This window comes from Chiloscyllium plagiosum, unplaced genomic scaffold (assembly GCF_037043375.1).
Source record: "Chiloscyllium plagiosum isolate Xiang-an unplaced genomic scaffold, Cpla_swu_hap1 HiC_scaffold_8, whole genome shotgun sequence".
In the NCBI taxonomy this organism is placed as follows: domain Eukaryota; kingdom Metazoa; phylum Chordata; class Chondrichthyes; order Orectolobiformes; family Hemiscylliidae; genus Chiloscyllium; species Chiloscyllium plagiosum.
The window spans coordinates 103,366,036-103,385,066 of NW_028270146.1; the positions used below are offsets into that span (position 1 = coordinate 103,366,036).

General features: G+C 42.8%; 1 protein-coding gene across 3 annotated transcripts in view; it reads left to right on the forward strand.

The window, feature by feature from the left end:
• The window catches only part of zfyve1 (zinc finger, FYVE domain containing 1), a 98,848-nt gene that overhangs the window by 36,036 nt on the left and 43,781 nt on the right, over positions 1–19,031 (forward strand). For all 3 annotated transcript variants that reach the window (XM_043698360.2, XM_043698364.2, XM_043698358.2), the window contains exon 5: positions 1,092–1,200. In XM_043698360.2, coding sequence (XP_043554295.1) covers positions 1,092–1,200 — 109 coding nt within the window. The remainder of the gene's footprint in view (positions 1–1,091; positions 1,201–19,031) is intronic.

Sequence of the window (19,031 nt, forward strand, 5' to 3'; positions counted from 1 at the left end):
AATTGAACCCGGGTCTCTGGCGCTGTGAGGCAGCAGTGCTAACCACTGTGCCACCGTGCCGCCCACCAATGCACTCATCAATGAAGACAAGCATACCAAACACCACCTTCACTCACCTATCTACTTGTGACTCCAATTTCAACTAAGTAACTTTTATAAATGATAAATAACAGTGGATCCAGCACTGATCCTTGTGGCACACTGCTGGTCGCAGGGCTCTGAGAACAATCCTTTACCACCACCCTCTGTCTTCTACCATCCTGATTTCCTTCACCCAAGCTGCCTGTACCTGAGCCAAGTGTCCTCCTTTTTTTCTTGTCAACCAGAGTTCCTTACTCCTGCCAACCTTGCCCTTCATCCTCACAAAACATGTAGATCTTGACCTTTAGCTATCACACTTTTAAAGATCTTCCATTTGCTGGAAGTCTCCTTGCCTGGAAGGAGTTCTTGGTGAGATAGAGGACACTTTCAGAATGACAATTTGTAACTAGTGGAGTGCTGAGCCACAATTATTTACAATATTTATTCATGGAGGAGGAGAAAGTAGGGCTTATGCCTGAAACATCGATTCTCCTGCCCCTCGAATGACCTGCTGTGCTTTTCCAGCAACACACTCTCGATCCCTATATTTATTCATTACTTGGAAACAGGAAGTGAATGTATTATCTACTATGTACTAAGTCTGTGAATGACAAAAATAGGTTGGGTGGATGGTAAGTGGTGAGGATTCCATTAACCGTCTGCTGATTAAGTAAATAAACAAAAACTTGTCAGATTGAATATGACATGGGAAAATGTGAGGTTATGCACTTTGGCAGGAAGAGTAGAAGGGCTGAACATTAATTAAATGCACAAAGCTACAGCATAAAGGGGTTTGGAGTCCTTATGCATGGACTCAGTTGTTGGCCCAGTCTCAATTAAATGTTGTTAAGAATTATTTGAGAAGAGTTTCCTTGCTTCTGTCTAGATGTCTGGTGTATTTAAATAAATCACAGTATAACAAAAATAACACTTGCTATCTTTGGAAAGATACCCAGTTGGAGTGATTTTACTGTACAGATTTGTTTGTGTTCAATGTTGCTTTGATTTAGGATTGGATGCAAGAACAGTATGAATCATGCAAAAGATGGCATTCCTCATGAATCTGAAAGCCGCTGCAGTTACTCTCACCAGTATGATAACAGAGTGTACACCTGCAAGGTGAGTGTCTCTGATATTTCAAAATTTTCTGCAACAGTGCTAGCTCCTGTGTTTACCAGAAAGTGAAAAAAGCATTAAGGGATACATCAGTCATCCCACAGGAGCAAGTGCATTGTTTGTGGACTTCATCAATTCTGCTGTGAGCAAGTTAATTTCAGTCTTAAAGTATATTCATATAACATTTATCTTCACTTGGGAGAAGGGAAATGTAGGTTCAGAATTTGGGAAGGTGGAACTGTGAGTTTACAAGCAGATTGACATTGGGAATGAGGGAGTATTGGAGATTTTGGCATGTTTAAAATTGGACAAGAACCTCGGTCATGATAAGTTGTGTTCCGGGCTGCTATGGAAGATGAGGGAGGGGCTCACAGAGGCCCTGTCCTTTCTGGCCATGGGGCACCTAATATAGTTCTGGTTTTCAAGAAGGATGCTAAAGATAAACCAGGGAATTACACATTCATAAGTCTCGTCAGTTGTAGGGAAAGTATTCTAGAAAATTCTGAAGGAGAGAATTAATCTCCATTTAGAGAAGTAAGAGTACAAGAGATTTTATTAGAGACAGTGAACATGACTTTGTCAGATTGAGCTCATGGCTAATAAATCTGATGGAATCTTTCAAAGAGATGGTCAAATATGGGGATGTGGGTAGTTCAGTTGATATAGTTTACATGGATTTTAGCAAAGCTTTTGACAAGGTCCCACATGGGAGCCTGATAAAGGACTCAGAGGCACAGTGGTTAGCATTGCTGCCTCAGACTGATTCCAGTTCTGGGTGTCTGACTGTGTTGAGTTTGCATGTTCTCTCTGTGTCTGCGTGGATTTCTGGCAGTTGCTGTGGTTTAGATTAGATTAGATTAGATTACTTACAGTGTGGAAACAGGCCCTGCGGCCCAACAAGTCCACACCAACCTGCCGAAGCGCAACCCACCCAGACCCATTCCCCCATATTCACCCCTGCCCTTAAAACAGATTAGGCAATTCACCTAACCTGCACAGTTTTGGACTGGGAGGAAACCCACGCAGAAAAGGGAAGAATGTGCAAACTCCACACAGTCAGTCACCTGAGGCGGGAATTGGACCCGGGTCTCTGGCGCTGTGAGGCAGCAGTGCTAACCACTGTGCCACCATGCTGCCCACGGTGTACTGATTAGATGGATTGACCATGATGGGGCAATTGGCAAGTGGTGGGGATGGGTCTGGTTGGGATGTTCTTGGGATGAGAATCAGTGGTACAGAAGGGCAAGGTGACTTTTGGCACTGTAGGGATTCTAAAGAAGGTAAAGTCATATGGAAACCAGCATAACTTGGCTAGTTGGAACCAAATATGGCTTTGTGGAGATCCTGAAGAAGGGATATGCCCAAAACATTGACTCTCTCGCTCCTTAGATGCAGTCTGACCTGCTGTGGTTTTTCAAGCCACGCTTTATCAATTCTGACTCTTCAGCATCTGTAGTTGTCATTTTCTCCTCCCTGTTGGAGGTAGGTTACTGAGGCCAGTGTTGCACCACAGGGATCAGTGCTGGGTCCCTTATCGTTTGTGTTGATATATTTTTATATGTATATAATATAGGCAGCTGACAACAAAGTCTGCAGATGACATGAAGATTGGCCAGGTGGTTGACAGTGAACAAAAAAGTCTTAGGATACAGGAGGATATAAATGGATTGGTCAATGGCAGATGGAATTTAAGCCCGATACGTGTAAGGTGATGCACTATGGAAGCAACAAGAAGAGAAGGGAGTTTTAAAGTACCTTGCTAGACTGCATGACGGCTCTGGAGCTGCAGTTGGACTCACTTTGAAGCATCTGCAATGCTGAGGAGGTTGTGGATAGCATGTTTAGTGAAGTGGTCACACTGCAGATTAGGATTGCTGAGAGAGAAAGGGAGTATTTGACCAAAAGGCAGAGAAAGAGTAGGGTGGCAGTGCAGGTGTCCCCTGCGATCATCTCTGTCCAAAATAGGTAAACCATTTTGGCCACTGTTGGAGGAGATGGCTCACCAGGGGAGGGCAGTAGTAGCCAGGCACCGTTGCTGGCTTTGCTATACAGAAGGGCAGGAAAAAGAGAGGAAGGGCTGTCGTCATAGGGGATTCAATTGTAAGGGGAGTAGATGGGTGGTTCTGTGGTTGAGATTCCTGAATGGAATGCCTCCCAGGTGCACGAGTCAGGGATGTCTCGGATCGGCTGCAGGACGTTCTGAAGGGGGCAGGTGAACAGACAGCTGTCATGATACATAGAGGCACCAATGATACAGGAAAAAGAATGGGATGAGGTCCTACAAGCAGAATTTAGGGAGTTAGGAATCAAGTTAAAAAGTAGGACCTCCGAGGTAGTAATTTCATGATTGCTACCAGTGCCACGTGCTAGTCAGAGTAGAAGTGATTGAATATTCAGGATGAATGCGTGGCTTGAGAGATGGTGCAGGAGGGAGGGGTTCAGATTTTTGAGACATTGGGTCTGGTTCTGGGGGAGGTGGGACTATTACAAATCGGATGGTCTACACCTGGGCAGGACTGGAGCCAATGTCCTGGGAGTGCTTTTGCTAATGCTGTTGTGGAGGTTTAAACTAATGTAGCAGGGGATAGGAACCAAATGAGGAGGTTAATGGACAGGAAGGAGGTAGTAACTAAAGCCTGTAAGGAACTAGATAATGAAGTCAGTGTGACTAAGGGGGAGAGGAGGCAGGGAGCAGATGATGAACACGAAAGGACAGGTAGTCTGAGGTGCATTTGTTTTAATGCGAGAAATGTAGTAGGTTAGGCAGATGAACTTAGGGCTTGGATTAGTACCTGGGAGTATGATGTTATTGCTATTACTTAGAGTTGGTTGAGGGAAGGGCATGATCGGCAACTAAATATCCCAGGATATGGATGCTTCAGGTGGGAGAGAGAGGGAGGTAAGGGGGGTGGAGGAGTTGCATTACTGGTCAGAGAGGATATCACAGCAGTGCTGAAGGAGGGTATTATGGAGGACTTGAGCAGTGAGGTAGTATGGGCAGAGCTCAGAAATAGGAAGGGTGTGGTAACAATGTTGGGGCTGTATTACAAGCCTCCTGACAGTGAGCGTGAGATAGAGGTACAAATATGTAAACAGATTATGGAAAGATGTATGAGCAACAGGTGGTGGTGATACAAGATTTTAATTTTTCCAGCATTGACTGGGATTCACATCATGTTAGAAGTTGAGATGGAGCAGGATTTGTGAGGAGAATCCAGGAGGCTTTTATCAAGCAGTATGTAAATAGTCCAAGTCGGGAAAGGGCCATACTAGATCTGCTGTTGAGGAATGAGCCCGGCCAGGTGGTTGAAGTTTCAGTTGGTGATTACTTTGGGAATAGTGGTCACAATTCTGTACATTTTAGAATAGTCATGGACATAGACGGGAATGGTGCTAAGGGAAGAGTGCTAAATTGGGTATAGGCCAACCATAGCAAAATTCGGCAGGAGCTGTGGTTTGGGAGCAGCTGTTTGTGGGTAAGTCCACATTTGATATGTTGGGAGGCTTTTAAAGAGAGGTTAATCAGAGTGCAGGACAGACATGTCCATGTGACAATGTGGGATAGTAATGGCAGGATTAGGAAACCATGGATAACAGATGAAATTGTGAGACTAGCTAAGAGGAAAAAGGAAACATACATAATGTCTAGGCGACTGAAAACAGCTGAAGCTTTGGAAGAATATTGGGAAAGTAGGACCAGTCTGAAACGAGGAATTAAGAGGGCTAAAAGGGGTCATGAAGCATCTTAAGTAAACGGGATTAAGGAAAATCCCAAAGTCTTTTATTTGTATATAAGGAGCTAGAGGGTAATGAGAGAAAGGGTTGGCCCACTCAAAGACAAAGGAGGAAAGTTATGCGTGGAGTCAGAGAAAATGGTGAAATTCTTAATGAGTACTTTGCATTGAAATTCACTGAGGAGAGGGACATGATGGATGTTGAGGTTCGGGACAGATATTTGATTCCTCACGTCAAGTCAGCATAAGGAGGGAGGAAGTGTTGGGTGTTCTATAAGGCATTAAGGTGGATAAGTCCCCAGGTCTAGATGTAATCTATCCCAGGTTAAGCGAGAGAGGAAATATCTGGGGCTTTAACAGATCTTTCTGGCATCCTTGAACATGGGATGACTGGAGAGTTGTTAATGTTGTCGCCTTGTTTAAGAAGGGTAGCAAGGATAGTCCAGGTAAGTATAGCTCAATGGGCCTGACGTCAGTGGTTGGGAAGCTGCTGGAGAAGATACTGTGGGGTAGGATTTATTTACGTTTGGAAGAAAATGAGCTTATCAGTGATAGGCAGCATAGTTTTGTGCTGGGTCGATAATGTCTTACCAACTTAATAGAATGCTTTGAGAAAGTGAAAAAGATGATTGATGAGGAAAGGGCTGTAGATGTCATATACATGGACTTCAGTAAGGTGTTTGATAAACATAGGCAAAAGTGAGGACTGCAGATGCTGGAGATTAGAGTTGACAGCAGGTCAGGCAGCATCCAAGGAGCAGAAGAATCGACGTTTCCGGTAAAAGCTCTTCAGGATGTTTGGTAAGGATCCCCACAGTAGACTGATGAAGACAGTGAAGTTGCATGGTGTCGCGGGTGTGCTGCTTAGCTGGATAGAGAACTGGTTGGGCAACAGAAGACAGTAGTAGTGGAAGGGAGTTCTCAGAATGGAGAACTGTGGTGTTCCACAGGGACCTGTGCTGGGATCACTTTGTGATGGACATAAATGATTGGGAGGAAGTATAGGTGGTCTGATTAGCAAGTTTGTAGATGACACGAAGATTAAATTGCTGGAGTAGCAGACAGTGGAGGGGACTGTTAGAGAATGCAGCAGAATGTAGATTGATTGGAGCGTTGGATGGAGAAATGGCAAATGGAGTTCAATCTGGGCAAAAGTGAGGTGACGCATTTGGAAGATCCAATTCTGGAGTGAACGATACGGTAAATGGAAAAGCCCTGGGCAAAATTGATGTACAGAGAGATCTGGGTGTTCAGGTCCATTGTTCTCTTAAGGTGGCAACACAGGTCAATAGAGCGATCAAGAATGCATAAGGCATGCTTTCCTTCATCGGACGGGATATTGAGTACAAGAGTTGGCAGGTCGTGTTACAGTTGTATCGGACTTTGGTTCGGCCACATTTGGGATATTGTGTACAGTTCTGGTCGCCACATTTCCAGAAGGATGTGGATGCTTTGGAGGTTCACCAGGATGTTGCCTGGTATGGAGGGAACTGGCTATGAAGACAGGTTGAGTAGATTAGGATTATTTTCATTACAAAGACAGAGGTTGAGGGGGCACCTGATTGAGGTCTATACAATCATGAGAGTTGATAGCAAAAAGCATTTCACAGAATGGGGGAATCAGTTACTGGGGGTCACGAGTTCAAGGTAAGAAAGGCAAAGTTTAAGGGAGATATGCGTGGAAAGCTGTTTACACAGAGTGGTGGGTACTTGGACCACCTTGCCAGCGGAGATGGTAGAGGCCGGCACTTAAGATGTATCTGGACAGATATATGAATGGACAGGGAGCAGAGGGATACAGATCCTTAGAAAACAGGCGATAGGTTCAGATCAAGGATCTGAATTGGCGCAGGCTTGGAGGGCCGAAGGGCCTGTTCCTGTGCTATAATTTTCCTTGTTCTTTGAATGGCAGTATTTTGAAAGAGCAACAGTGGGATCTTAGGGTATTTGTGAAGAAATCCCCTGAGGCAGGTAAATAAGGTAGCTAAGAAGACGTATGGGATACAACTTTACCAGCTGAGGCATAAATAATAGGGACAGGAAGGTAATGTTGGAACTGCGTAGGACTTGGTTAGGGCTTAGCTAGAGTACTGTGTGCAGTTCTCCTGTCCACACCAGAGAAAGGATGTGATTTCACTGGAGGGATGCAGAGGCGGTTATCTGCGATAGGGCAGTTCAGCTATGGGAGGCTGGATTAACGTGATTCGATGACGCCGGTGTTGGACTGGGGTGTACAAAGTTAAAAATCACACAACACCAAGTTATAGTCCAACAGGTTTATTTGGAAACACTATCTTTCGGAGCACTGCTGCTTCACCTGATGAAGGAGCGTCGCTCCGAAAGCTAGTGCTTCCAAATAAACCTGTTGGACCATAACCTGGTGTTGTGTGATTTTTAACTTTGGATTAACATGTCTTTTTTAGAGCAGAAAAGGTTGAGGAGTGACTGGATGAAGGTGTGTAAGATTGTGAAGAACAGAGTGAGTAGAAAGCAGCTGCTTCTCTGAGGTGAAGGATCAAAAGCAAAGTTGCACGATTTTACATTGGAAGGCAGATTTAGAGGGTATTTGAGGAAAACTTCCTTTTCACTCAGAGGATGGTGGGGTCTGGAATGTTTGACCTGAGAGGATAGTTGAGGCAGGTAACCTCACAAACTTTAAAAGCCACTTGGATGAGCATTTGATAATATTAAAGGCTACAGCCCTGGTGTTGGAAAGTGGGACGAGTGTAGATTTAGTGTAGCTTTGGCAATACAGACATGATGAGCTGAAGGGTGGCAGATGGAGTTTAATTTTAATAAATGTGAGGTGCTGCATTTTAGAAAAGCAAAACAGGTCTGCACTTAGAAACTTAATGTTAAGGTGTTGGGGAGTGTTGCTGAACAAAGAGACCTTGTACTGTAAGTTCATAGCTCCTTGAAAGTGGAGTTGCAGGGAGATAGGATAATGAAGAAGGCATTTGGTATTGCCTTTGTTGGTCAGCATATTGAGTTCAGGAGTTGGGAGGTCATGTCGCTGTACAGGACGTTGATAAGGTCACTTTTGGAATGTTGCATGCAATTTGCATCTCCTTGCGATAGGAAGGGTGTTGTGAAACTTGGAAGGGTTCAGAAAAATTTACAAGTATGTTCTCAGGGTTGCAGGGTTTGAGATATCAGAAGAGGCTGAATAGGCTTGGGCTGTTTTCCCTGGAATATCAGAGGCTGAGGGATGACCTTTGTAAATCCATGAGGGTATGGATAGTGTGAATAGACAAAGTCTTTTCTCCACTGCGGCGAGTCCAAAATTAGAGTACATGGGTTTAAAGTGAGAGGGGAAAGATTTAAAAGGAACCAAAGGGGCAACTTCTCACACAGAGGGTCGTGTGTGTATCGAATGAGCTACCAAAGGAAGTTGTGGAGGCTGGCACAATTACAACATTTAAAAGGCATCTGAATGGGTATAAGATTAGGAAGAGTTTAGAGGAATATGGGTTAAATGCTGCCAAATGGGACTGGATTTATTGAGGATATCTAAATGGACGAATTGGAGCGAAGTGTCTGCTTCTGTGCTGTACAGCTCTATTACTCTTTGTATGATTCTGAATGCAAAAGACCATCTTAACTTCAACAAGTCTGCTGAAGTTATGACCAAAGTGAAAGGCTTTAAGTATTTTTATTGAAGGTGAGAAGGGGGTCAGGGCCGAGGAGAGAATTGTCGAGGAAGGGGGAAGTTTAGTTTCACTGTGTTTCGTTTCACAAAGCTTTTGCTTCTAAATTGATGTGCATCTTGATTTTCTGTTGATTCCTTTTCTGAATTATTACAGAACCTACCTTTTCAGAGAGGCTCTGCTGATGCCAGCCAAAGAGTGGTTCATTGGCGTTAGTCACCCATGTTCTTAACTAGTTAGGAGTTGATAGAAATTTTGGAATTTGAATTTTATAATGGTCAGTTTTGGAGAAACATCCAGGATCATGAAGGTAATCATTCCCAAACTCAACAGTGGATGGGATCTATAAGCAGCTGCATGTATCTCCTGGCCTGAAACAATCACCTCTCCGAAAGGTTGACATTAAAATCAGGTTGCATCTTTAAAAAATGTTCTGCTGAATATAAATTTATCCCCAACTTAGGCTGACGTTCCCTATTTCGGCACATCACGTAGCTCATGAGTGATTGTTTGTGAACTCTCTAATGTCAATGTGCAGAGATATGAATGAAAATCGTTTTGAAGTTGAAAGCATTACTAACTTTTTTTTCGAAAGCTCTTAAACATTGGTGCAATTGAATAACATTTAGTCAGTGTTGTAGCTGGTTTTAAAAAATAAATTTTGCATCTTGCATTAAGTTTCATCAGTAATAAACAAGATTGATATTAAAATATATTGTCATGTATGAGCACAAAATCAAATCTTATTTGCTATTCATAACATTCTTAGTTACGATTTGAGGTTTAGGGCTTTGCCATTTTATTTATGCATTTATTTTCCATCTTTGTGAACAGTGTTTAGTGAATTCACCTCTGCAAGTTTGAATAATTACAAGGTTTGAGTGCAAAGTATTAAAATCTTGCACATCAAAATTAGTGTCCTGTATTACAACCAGGTGGGCGGCAGGGACTGTGTCTCAGCGTCAGGGACCCGGGTTTGATTCCTGCCTCGAGTGACTGTGTGGAATTTGCACATTCTCCCTGTGTCTGCGTGGGTTTCCTCCCCAATCCAAAGATGTGCAGGTTGGGTGAATTGACCATGCTAAATTGCCCATAGCATTAGGTGCATTAGCCAGGGGTAAATATAGGGTAGGGGAATAGGTCTGGGTGGGTTACTCTTCGGAGGGTCGGTGTGGACTTGTTGGGCCAAATGGCCTGTTTCCGTACTATAGGGAATGTAATGAAAATCTAAAAGCATATGTTCAATTAATGAAATGAAAGCAATGTTTCAATCTCTGATGAACTGTGCAATGGTATATACACCATGAAGCCTGAGTGTGAGGTAAGCTGATTCCATGAATTTTGACAATGACATCATGCTTTTTTTCTAACCCACAGGTCAGTAATATTTTGTTATGAACATGCTGACAATAACCATTGCTTAGTAGAAAGTTCATCTGCTTATAATTAATAAATAATGACAGACTAACTGATACGATTTTGTTTTTCTCCTTGTGTTAATTTTTAAGGTTTAATACATCCATTAGACTTTTAACATTGTAGATTAAGTAAGTTTATCATTCACAATGGGGATGAAGCTGGTGTCTGTTCTTTCGATGCACTTAATTCATGTTCCAAGGCTTAGTGCGGTGTTTTTTCTTAGACTGTCATTCAAATGGCTGTTTTGAGGCCATTAAGCTAAATAAAAGTAATGTTTTTGCTATTCAGGATTCACAATTTCAAAGGGTGAAACGGCCTTTTTGTTTTGTTGATGAGAATTGGCAGTGAGTATTAGGCAAGAAATGTTTCAACTAGAAAGCTAGATATTTTCTGGAAGCTTGACAGGATTTTTTTTCCCTCCCCATGGGAAATGCTGAAGCCATTTGTGGCAGGGTGACAAAGTTCTGATTGAGACTAGTTACTCCAGCAGAGAATGAGAATTGAATTTCAAGCTACACCTGAATATCCTGGAATCCAGCAGTGACTCTTAGTTTTATGTACAGCAAAGAAGCCACCGTTTTTAACACCACTCCCTGTTCCCTTGACTGTTCATCTTAACATGATTTGGAGATGCTGGTGATGGATTCGGGTGTACAAAGTTAAAAATCACACAACACCAGGTTATAGTCCAACAGGTTTAATTGGAAGCACACTAGCTTTCGGAGCAACGTGATGAAGGAACGTCGCTCCGAAAGCTAGTGTGCTTCCAATTAAACCTGTTGGACTATAACCTGGTGTTGAGATTTTCATCTTAACATTACATTTAAAAAAACATCATGGGATGAGAGCATCACTGGCTAGGCTAACATTTATTGCTCATTCCTAATTGCCCAGAGGGCTGTTAAGAGTCAATCACTTGCTGTAGCTCTGGAGTCACGTGTAGGCCAGATGGCATTAAAGAAATGAGCTCAGGAACTCTTTGATATTAAGATTGAGGCTGTGTGATCGGCTGCTTCAGTCACTTTGCTCCTTTTCCCTTATACTACCAGATTCTCCCTTGGCTTCGTCTTGAGCTCTCATTTATTTCCAGTTCACTTTTATTTTTTCATAACCCAACTCTGAATTTCAAGTCCTTAAACCTCACATTCTACTTCCTCAGCATGATTCCTCCTAAACTGCTAATCACCAGCTTCTCCCGGCATTCATGTTCACTGATCACATAAATGCTGTCCTTCAGTTGCGTTGTCCTTTCCTTTAAAATTGCTGTTATCACTCTTCTCTTCAAAGCAAAACTCCTTTGATTCAGCCACCCTTGAAAATTAACACCCCCTTTCCAAACTCACTTCCTTTTCCAAATTATTAAACATGTTTTTTGCCTCCCAATTCTGTACCTGTCTTTTCCTGAATTCCACATTGCAATCTCCAGTCAGGTTTTTGCCCCTATTTAGTTACCAAAACTGATCTTGTGTAAGTCACAAATGTCAGCCTGTTTGTGACAAAAGTAAATTATCCATTTTTGTCCTTGTTAAAGGCTACATGTTGGCCACAATTTCACAGTCATTGTTTGCTGGGGGGAGTGGGAAGACATTTTTTTTTGCTGATTCATTTGTAGGATGTGATCAGTACTCATTATAATTTGTGTTTTGGTGCACGGACATGAAGTTTGCATGGCATTGACTTCCAAAATCAGAAATTAATGGTCCTCATGTCAAACTTCAGAGGACCCTCTGAAGGTTCATTTAGCCACGCAGTTTGGATGAAAAGATTGGACGTAGGTGTCATTTGTTACGTAAGCATGTATTGTCCAGTCCTAACTTTCTTGAGACTTTAGACTGCTGTAGTCCATGTGGAATAGGGATAGCTATAATGCTATTAGGAAGAGAGTTCCAGCATTTTGATTCAGCAGCAGTGAAGGAACAGTGATGCAGTTCCAAGTCCGGATGGTGTGTGCGTCTTGCAGGCGATAGTGTTTCCGTATGTTGTCTTCTTGGTGGTATGTTGTCTTCTTGTGGGGTTGGAAGATACCGTTGAAGGGGCTGTTGAGTTGCTGCAGTATATCTTGTGGATGGGGCACTGTGCTGCCACTATGTTGGCAATGGGGCAAGTGAATTTAGAAGATATGGTTTCAGTCAAGTAGGCTGCTTTGCCTTGGATGTCGTCAAGTTTTCTTGTTTGGTTGGAGCTGCATTTATCTAAACAAATGATGAATGTTCCATTATAGACCTGACTTATGCCATGCAAATGGGAAGTTTGGAAGTGAGTTACTTGCCATGAAATTTCTAACCTCTCAATTGCTGTTATAGCTCAATGATCCACATAGCTGGATCCAGTTCAGTTTCTTGGCTGTAGTAACCCCAGGATGTTGATACGTTGTATGATACCAGCCACAGCCAATATCTGATTGGGGATTGTTATGGATCAGGCTGGATCCCCTCAAAATACTTTAAGAAGGTAGCCAAACCCTAACTTTTTTCTTATTTTAAAGGCAGATATGAAGTGGATATTCCAGGTGCGTTGCACTGGTCAAACCATTCAGCTTTAAGCAAAACAGAATTTATTTAAACACTACAGATAAAACAGGAACAAAAGAAAATGGAATTTAGAATAACTCATAGGACATAGAACATTACAGAGTAGAACATGCCCTTCGGCCCTCGATGTTGCGCCGACCTGTGGAACCAATCTATCCTACACGATTCCATTTTCATCCATATGTTTATCCAATGACCATTTAAATGCCCTTAAAGTTGGTGTGTCTACTGCTGGTGCAAGCAATGTGTTTCACGCTCCTACTACTCTCCAAGTAAAGAACTATCGGAAAACCTAACTGACCCGATATAGCAACTTAACTAAGGTACAGCATGCAGAGAGTGTATGAGGATGGATAAACAGTTGATAGGGCAAAGTTGCAATCAATGTGATGGGTTGAAGTGTGTCTAGGTTAATGTAGGAAGTATCAGGAATAAGGCTGATGAACTTAGAGCATAGATAAGTACTTGGAGCTGCAATGTTGTGGCCATTATGGAGACTTGGATATCACTGGGGCAAGAATGGTTGTTGGATGTTCTAGGGTTTAGATGTTTCAAAAGAAGAGAGGGAGGGGTAAAAGACATGGGGGAATGGTATTGCTAATCAGGGATAGTATCACAGCTGTAGAAAGGGAGGTTGTCAAGGCGGGTTTGTCTACTGAGTTAGTATGGGTGGAAGTCAGAAACAGGAAAGGTGCAGCCACTTTATTGGGAGTTTTCTATAGAACCCCCAATAGCGACAGAAACCCGGAGGACCAAATTGAGAGGAAGATTTTGGAAAGGTGCAGAAGTAACAGGGTTGTTGTCATGTGTGACTTTAACTTTTCTAATATTGGTTGGAAACTCCTCTAAGTTCAAATAGTTTGGATGGAACAATTTTTGGATGTCCAGGAAGAATTCCAACTGGGGGGGAGGCAGTATTGGATATGGTGTTTGGCAACAAATCAGGCCAGGTGTCAGATCTCTTGGTGGGAGAGCATTTCAGCAATAGTGACCACAACGCCCTGATCTTTACTATAGTCATGGAGAGGGATTGGAGCAGCTGGTATAGGAAAGTATTTAATTGTGGGAGGGTGATTTACAATGCTATTAGGCAGGGACTAGGGTGCCTAAATTGGGAACAGCTGTTCTCAACAAAATATATGACAAAAATGTGGAGGTTGTTTCGGGAGCACTTGCTGATAGCGCTGGATAGGTTTGTCCCACTGAGGCAAGGAAGGGATGGTAGGGTGAAGGAACCTTGGGTGACAAGCAATGTGGAACATCTAGTCAAGAGGAGAAGGAAGCTGACTTGAGTTTTAGGAGGCAAGGATCTGACAGGGCTCTAGAGGGTTACAAGGTGGCCAGGAAGGAACTGAAGAATAGACTTAGGAGAGCTAGAAGGGGGCATGAAAATGCTTTAGTGGGTAGGATTAAGGAAAACCCTAAGGCATTCTACACTTGGAGGAACAAGAGGATGACAGAGTGAGGGTAGGGCCGATCAGGGACAGTGGAGGGAACGTGTGCCTGGATTCAGAAGGTATAGGGGAGGTCCTTAATGTATACTTTGCTTCAGTATTCACTACTGAGAGGGACCTTAACATTTTTGAGGACAGCGTGAAATAGGCTGAAATGCTGGAACATGTTGATGTTAAGAAGAAGGATGTGCTTGAAGTTTTGAAAACATAAGATTAATCAAGTCCGCTGGACCAGATGGGATATAACCAAGGTTACTACAGTAAGTGAAAGAAGAGACTGCTGCACCTTTGGTGATGATCTTTGCTTCCTCACTATCTACTGGAATAGTGCCAGATGATTGGAGGGTTACAAATATTATTCCTTTGTTTAAGAAAGGGAATAAAGATAATCCCTGGAATTAGAGATCAGTCAGGCTTACATCTGTGGTGGGCAAGTTATTGGAGAGGATTCAGAGAGACAGAATTTATGATTACTTGGAAAAGCATTGTTTGCTTAGAGGTATTCAGTAACAACTTTGAGAGGGGAAGTCGTGCCTCACGAGCCTTATTGAATTATTTCAGATGTGACAAAAGACATTGAAGGTAGAGCAGTGGATGTGGTGTACATGGACTTTAGCAAGGCTTTTGATAAGGTTCCCCATGGTAAGCTTATTCAGAAGGTAAGGAGTTATGAGCTACAGGGAAATGTGCCTGTCTGGACACAGAATTGGTTCACCCATAGATGACCAAGGGTGGTAATAGATGGAAAGTATTTTGCCTGGAGCTGGGTGATGAGTGATGTTCCACAGGGATCTGTTCTGGGACCTCTTTGTGATTTCTATTAATGGATTGGATGAGGAAGCGGCAGGGTGTGCTAGTAGGTTTGCCGATAACACAAAGGTTGGTGGAGTGGTGAATAGTTGTTGGTTGCAAAGAGACATTGACAGGATGCAGAACTGGGTTGATAAGTGGCAGATGGAGTTCAATCTGGATAAATGTGAGGTGATTCATTTTAGAATGTTGACTTTGAATGCATAATACAGGGTTAAAGGCAGGATTTTGCCAGTGTAGAGGAACAGAGGGATCATGGGCTCCATGATCCTGCAAAGTTGCCACCCAAGGTGATAGGGTTGTTACGAAGGCATATCGTGCGTTGGCTTTCTTTAGCAGGGGGATTGAGTTTAAGAATCGTGAGGTTATGCTTCAGCTGTATAAAGGCATGGTTAGACCACACTTGGAATATTGTGTTCAGTTCTGGTCGCCTCATTAAAGGAAGGATGTGGAAGCTTTAGAGAGGGTGCAGAGGAGATTTACCAGGATGCTGCCTGAACTGGAGGGCAGACTGGACTGAAGAAAGGATGAGGGAGCTACGGCTTTTCTCATTGGAGTGAAGAAGCATGAGAGGCGAATTGACAGAGATGTACAAGATGGTGAGGCATTGATAGAATGAATAGTCAGAGACTTTTTCCCAGGGCAGAAATGGTCATCACGAGGGGGCATCATTTTAAGCTGATTGGAGGACGGTTTAGGGGAGATTTCAGAGGTCGGTTCTTTACACAGTGTGTGGTGGGTGTGTAGAATGCACTGCCAGCGGTAGCAGAGTCAGATACATTAGGGACATTTAAGCGACCCTAGGATAGGCGCATGGATGATAGTAAAATGAAAAGTCTGTAAATTAGTTTGATCATAGAATAGGATAAAAAGTCAGCGAAACGTCAAGAGCCAAAATGCCTGTATTGTCTACACTGTTCTATGTTCTATTTTGTGTGAACTGTTCCAATTCAGTAGCATCCCATAAACACACTCTTTGACAAAAAGGTAAACTGAAACACAGATTCTTACAGGCAGAAGGGAACAACATCTAAAGAGATTTCAAAGAGCAAATCAGTCAGGAATCATCTGAAGTTTACAACTTTTCCTGGACTGCAGCATCTAGTGACTGCTACAGCTAAACCAAACTAGAAAAAAAAACCTGAACTGGGACAACTGACCACTCCCTTGCCATTGTTAAACTAGAGGAGGAAGTGAGGTCTGCAGATGCTGGAGATCAAAGTTGAAACTTTATTGCTGGAACAGCACAGCAGGTCAGGCAGCATCCAGGGAACAGGAGATTCGACGTTTCGGGCACAGGCCCTTCTTCAGGAATGATAGAAGAAGGGCCTGTGCCCGAAACGTCGAATCTCCTGTTCCCTGGATGCTGCCTGACCTGCTGTGCTGTTCCGGCAATAAAATTAAACTAGACACTTTCTCGACCCCTCAGCATTTCTTTATTTATGACATCCCATTTTAAAAAAAATCCCAAGACTAAAATAACTTTGTTAAATAACATTGTCACAGTTGTGTTCGTCCTTTTTTATTTGATTCATTTGGGGAATTGACCTAATTGCAGTTGAGAAGATAATGGTGAGTCGCTTTCTTAAGTCTTTGTGGTCTATATTTGGTGTCGGAATGCTGTCTCATGTTGGAGGTTACCCCACGACTGTGAACGAATAGGGATATGTTTCCAAGTCAGGATGATTAGTGGCTTGGAGGGAAACTTGCTGATGATTGTGTTCCCAAGTATCTGTTGCATTAGATTTTGGGATTTGTGACCGTAGTTACTTAATTGTTGATCATTTGCAGGGTACTTTCAGATCTTTTATTAAGTTTGTTATAAGTAGCAACACTTTGGATTAATTAATTAGATTTTAAAAAGTATTCAGCATGGTTCACTGATACCTGAGGACAAACGGGCATTTAGCTCATTACAACTGTTGAGTCAGCGTTCTGCTCTCCAGCTGAAGTGTTGGGGAATCTTCCCTGAGGCTTCCCTCATTTTCTTCCAGTCCATCTTACATCTGAAGAAGGCAGTTCCCTGATGAGCAACTGCCCTCTGATTCTGAGAACTTGTTGGCTTTAATGTTCAATGTACTTTTTTTTCAGAGTTGGTACTTGATGCTGTGTCAAACACCAACTGGAATCCTTTCAGCCAAACACCATGGACGACTGTTCATGATGTCAGAATGATTATTGTTTCCTTATCTGAAGATTAGTTGTCATTTTTCTAAGACCAATACTTCCTGTTTTTCCAAACGCTGCATTGACAATAGATTATATTTTAGTACAGATAAATCATCAGTTAAATGGAACATTATGACCATGGTGATTCTGGCAATTCTTGTGACCTTTCTGGTACTGTCTTAGTTTTCCAGATTTCTAGTAAAAGAAAACAAACAACTGCGCTAAGAAACATTAAATGAGACCTCATCCTATACAAGAACATACAGTTTTAAAGGAACCCCAGCTTTGAACAGCTGCCAATGTCCTCCTTGATAGTTGTAGCTGTTGGTTTGAATAGTGCAATGCATTTTGTTAATGGCACACAGTGCTGCTACTGAGCATTGGTGCTGGAGGATGTCTATGTTTTTGGATGTTGTGCCAGTCAAGTGGGTTGTTTTTTCCTGGATGGAGTCAAGCTTCTTGAGTGTTGTTGGAACTGTGCTCATGCAGGCAGGTGGGGAGTATTCCATCACACTCTTCACTTGTGCCTTGCTGGTCAGGGACACACTGGGGAGTTTTCTACTGCAGGACTGATGAAGGGTCCTGCTCGAAACATCTACTCTCCTGCTCCTCGGATGCTGCCTGTGCCTATTCTAACGACAGACCTTATCGACTCTGACTTTCCAGCATCTGCAATCCTCACCATCTCCCAGTACAGTTTCCGGTCAATGATTGCCCCCAGGAACAAGTTAATAAGGGGGACTCCATGAAAAAGCCATTGAATGTCAAGAGACAAAAGTTAAATTCTGTCTGATGGGAGGTGGTCATTCTTTGGCACTTGTGTGGCATGCATGTTATTGCCACTTGTCAGCCCAAGCCTGGATATGCTACATCTTGCCATGGACTTGTATTTAGGAAGCCATCAGTGATGCTGAATGTTGTGTAATCATGAGCAAACATACCCACTTCTGACCTTAGAATTGTGGGAAATTCATAGATGAAGCAGCTAAAGATAGTTAGACCTCAGACAATGTGCTGAGGAACTCCTGAAGAGATGTCCTCCAACAACTACAGCCATCATCCTTATACCAGGTATGACTCCAGCAGAGTGTTTTCTCTTTGATTCCCATTTAGTTCTATGAGGGCTCTGTGATGCCACATCCAATCAAATGCTGCCCTGGTGTCAAGGGTGCACACTGTCACCTCACCTCTGGAATTGATGTTTGGACCACTGTAAATTAAGTTAGGAACTGAGTGGATCTGTGGAATCTAAACCAAGAAACAAAGAACAGATTAATAAGACTGCAAGCAGAAGTAAGCCATTTGTCCCATTGCATCAGGTCTGCTACTTAATTAAATCATAGCTGATCTGAGAATCCTCAACAGTTTCCTGCCTTATCCCTATAACCTTTTATTCCCTTAGCGATTAAAAAGATCCAGTCACAAATTTCACAGATTTACTATCTTTTAGAGAAAAAAAATCCACCTTATGTGTCTTAAGTGGGTGACTCCTTATTCTGAGATTATGCCTTTTGGTCTGAGATGAGGGGAACAAAATTGTTCACTGTTCCAAATGTAATCTGTCTAATGTCTTGCTAGTTACAGCAAGATTTCCCTACTTCTATACTCCATTCCCTTTGAAAAAAGGACAGCCTATTACCTGTTGTCAGCTAACATATGTGGGCGGCACGGTGGCAAAGTGGTTAGCACTGTTGCCTCACAGCGCCAGAGACCCGGGTTCAATTCCCGCCTCAGGAGACTGACTGTGTGGAGTTTGCACGTTCTCCCCGTGTCTGCGTGGGTTTCCTCCGGGTGCTCCGGTTTCCTCCCAAAGTCCAAAGATGTGCAGGTCAGGTGAATTGGCCATGCTAAATTGCCCGTAGTGTTAGGTATAGAGGTAAATGTAGGGGTATGGGTGGGTTGCGCTTCGGCGGGTCGGTGTGGACTTGTTGGGCCGAAGGGCCTGTTTCCATACTGTAATGTAATCTAATCTAATCTAAACATTTTGTGATTGAGGGAAACAAGAACCGTGAATCTTTCTCAAACGAAAACAGAAATTGCTGGAAATGCTCAGCAGGTTTAACAGCATCT